At 49.2% G+C, this 2626-nt stretch overlaps 1 protein-coding gene across 1 annotated transcript; it reads right to left on the reverse strand.

Annotated features, from left to right (window-relative positions):
- Nucleotides 1-806: 806 nt before the first annotated feature.
- LOC131244282 (uncharacterized) lies at nt 807-2354 on the reverse strand. Its single transcript, XM_058243916.1, has one exon. The coding sequence runs from the start codon at nt 2352-2354 to the stop codon at nt 807-809; it is 1548 nt and encodes a 515-aa protein (XP_058099899.1).
- Between the last annotated feature and the right edge of the window lie 272 nt (nt 2355-2626).

Raw genomic sequence — 2626 nt, forward strand, 5'->3', positions numbered from 1 at the left:
AGATGATTTGATGCTCTTGACGAGCATGTCATCAACGTAAACTTCCACTGTTTGTCTGATCTGCCTGGCAAACATCTGATTCACCAATCTTTAGTATGTTACCCCAGTGTTCTTCAAGCCAAAAGGCATGACCCGATAATAGTAGAGCCCTTTGTCGGTGACAAAGGTAGTCTTTTTCCTGTTTGGGGATGCATCGGGATCTGATTGTATCCGGAATAGGCATCTAGGAAGGAGAGGCGTTTGTGACCAGTCGTGCTGTCGACCAGTTGATCGATTCGAGGTAATGAGAAACTGTCCTTTAGACATGCCTTATTCAGGTCCGAGTAGTCAACACAGACTCGTCATTTCCCACTTGCTTTCTTCACCAGAACCACGTTGACGATTCAGTCCGGATGATGTATTTCTTTAATGAAGCCGACACTGAGGAGATTGGAAACTTCATCGGCTATGGCGGTATACCTCTCAGCATCGAACGCCATTCTCTTCTATTTTACTGGTTTGTGATCTGGGTCCACATTCAGTCTGTGGACCATAACCTCGGGAGAGATTCTCGGCATGTCCTCGTGGGACCACGTGAAGACGTTCCTGTGCTGTTGTAAGAAAGTTATCATCTGAGACCTCTGCTCAGAATTCAGCGAAGACCCGAGTTGGATAGTTTTGCCGGGGTCGACTTCCTCAAGCGGGACAGTCTTCAAGTTATCGGGGGGATCCTCCGTGATGTCAAATACGTTAACAGTGAGGGCCTGTTTCACCGGCCTTTTTCTTACAGCTGTTGCATAACATTTTCAAGCTTCACGCTGGTCCCCTCAGAGGTATCCAACCCCACCTTCGGCGGGGAACTTCATAATCAAGTGGTATGTGGACACAACCGCCCTCATTGCATTGAGGGAATGTCGTCTCAGAATTACATTATGCACCGATGGCACATTGACAACCAGAAAATCCACTAGAAGTGTGACCTGGTGCTGTCCTTCTCCCGCTGTCACAGGGAGGGAGATGGCTCCCTTGGAGATTACCTTATCCTCGGCAAAGTCGTGTAGTGGGGTCTTCATGGGTCGGAGGTATGACCTGTCGATTCTCATTCTCTTGAATGCCTCGGAGTAAATAATGTCGACTGAACTTCCCGTGTCGACCAGGATGCGGAAGACCTTATGGTTAGCTATGGTCATAGCTACCACGAGGACATTCTCGTGTGGATGATGGATTCCACACGCGTCATCTTCTGTGAAAGTCAAGTTGCAGGGGCTGACACGGAGCTCTTTCCTCGGCCTTTTGGTCAAATGGACATAGTGCTCAGGGTCCAAACTCCGAGAGTGGGCTTTGCGAGCTCTGTTTGAGTCACCTCCACCGGATGGACCACCATAGATGGTTCGAATTTTCGCATGTTCTTCCATAACTTTGCTTGGTCGTTCTTTTTTTTTAGCCGACCTCTCCTCCTTAGTGTATCGGCACAAATGACCCTTGCGAATAAGAGTTTCAATCTCATCCTTGAGATCCACATAGTCGCTTGTGTTGTGGTCGTGGTCGCGGTGGAACCTGCAGTACTTGCGCTTGTCCCGATTCTCTACGTCGGTCTTCATGCAAACAGGCTCATTCAGGAGTCTCTGGCCTCGAATATCCAACAAGATCTCCTCCATAGAGGTCTTGAGAGGGGTGTAAGAACGGAATTTGCCTTCGGGCCTCCGGCTCAGCCGTCGATCACGAGGGACTCGATCATCAGGTTTTTTGTTGGATGTCTGAGGCTCTTCGTTCCTTGACCTCTTTTCTTTTGACGATGCTTCGGCTGCTTGAATGTTCCTGCGGGAGTTGGAGAATTCCTCGGCATTGGTATACTTCTGAGCCCTGTTAATGAGCTCGGCCAAGGTAGTCGGTGGATTTTTCCCGATTGAGAAGGTAAACTTCCCTTCTGTGAGTCCACTAAACATAGCCGAAAGCGTCATTTTGTCGTCGTAATCTTCCACTAACAACGCCTCCTCGTTAAAGCGGACAATGTAATCCTTTAACGGTTCTTTGTTCCCTTGCTTGAGGGTGAACAGATGGGTAGTCAGCTTCTGACTCTTCTTACCAGAGATGAATTGGGTAAGGAACATTCTGTTGAGCTCTGAGAAGGAGCTGATCGATTTTGTCTTAAGTTGTCGGTACCAACTCCGAGCAGACCCGGAGAGAGTTATTGAGAAGGCTCGACACATCATGGCATCTATGGTTGACTGGACCTGCATCCATGAACAGTATGACTTCACATGCTCCGAGGGGTCTCCGGATTCAGAGAATTGGATGATAGGAGGCATCCTGAACCTCGATGGCATCACCTTGTTCATGATTTCAGAGGTGAAGGGAGGCTCGGTCTCTTCCATCATTGTCTGGACTGCAGTTGGGACGGGCGTAGATTGTTGGTTCTTCTGGAGAGCCTTAAACTGGTCTCGGAGTTCCTTGAGTTGTGCTTCCAAAGGGTTCTGAATTTCTACTACTACATCTTGGGAGTATCCGCCACATCGGATGTTCTACCCCGTCTACTTCTCTCCAGCCGATGGCGTAGGTCAGTGGGAGCCAGAGCCGAAGTGGCAGACACGTAAGACTGTTCGACATCCCGAGCGGGTTCTGAAATTCAGGGAGATCGCTCCGGAGG

The sequence above is a fragment of the Magnolia sinica genome, chromosome 4, assembly GCF_029962835.1.
Source record: "Magnolia sinica isolate HGM2019 chromosome 4, MsV1, whole genome shotgun sequence".
NCBI classification, from domain to species: domain Eukaryota; kingdom Viridiplantae; phylum Streptophyta; class Magnoliopsida; order Magnoliales; family Magnoliaceae; genus Magnolia; species Magnolia sinica.

Coding starts and splice junctions, on each gene's coding strand:
- LOC131244282 (XM_058243916.1), bottom strand. CDS start 2,354: ATGGAAGAGACCGAGCCTCCCTTCACCTCTGAAATCATGAACAAGGTG.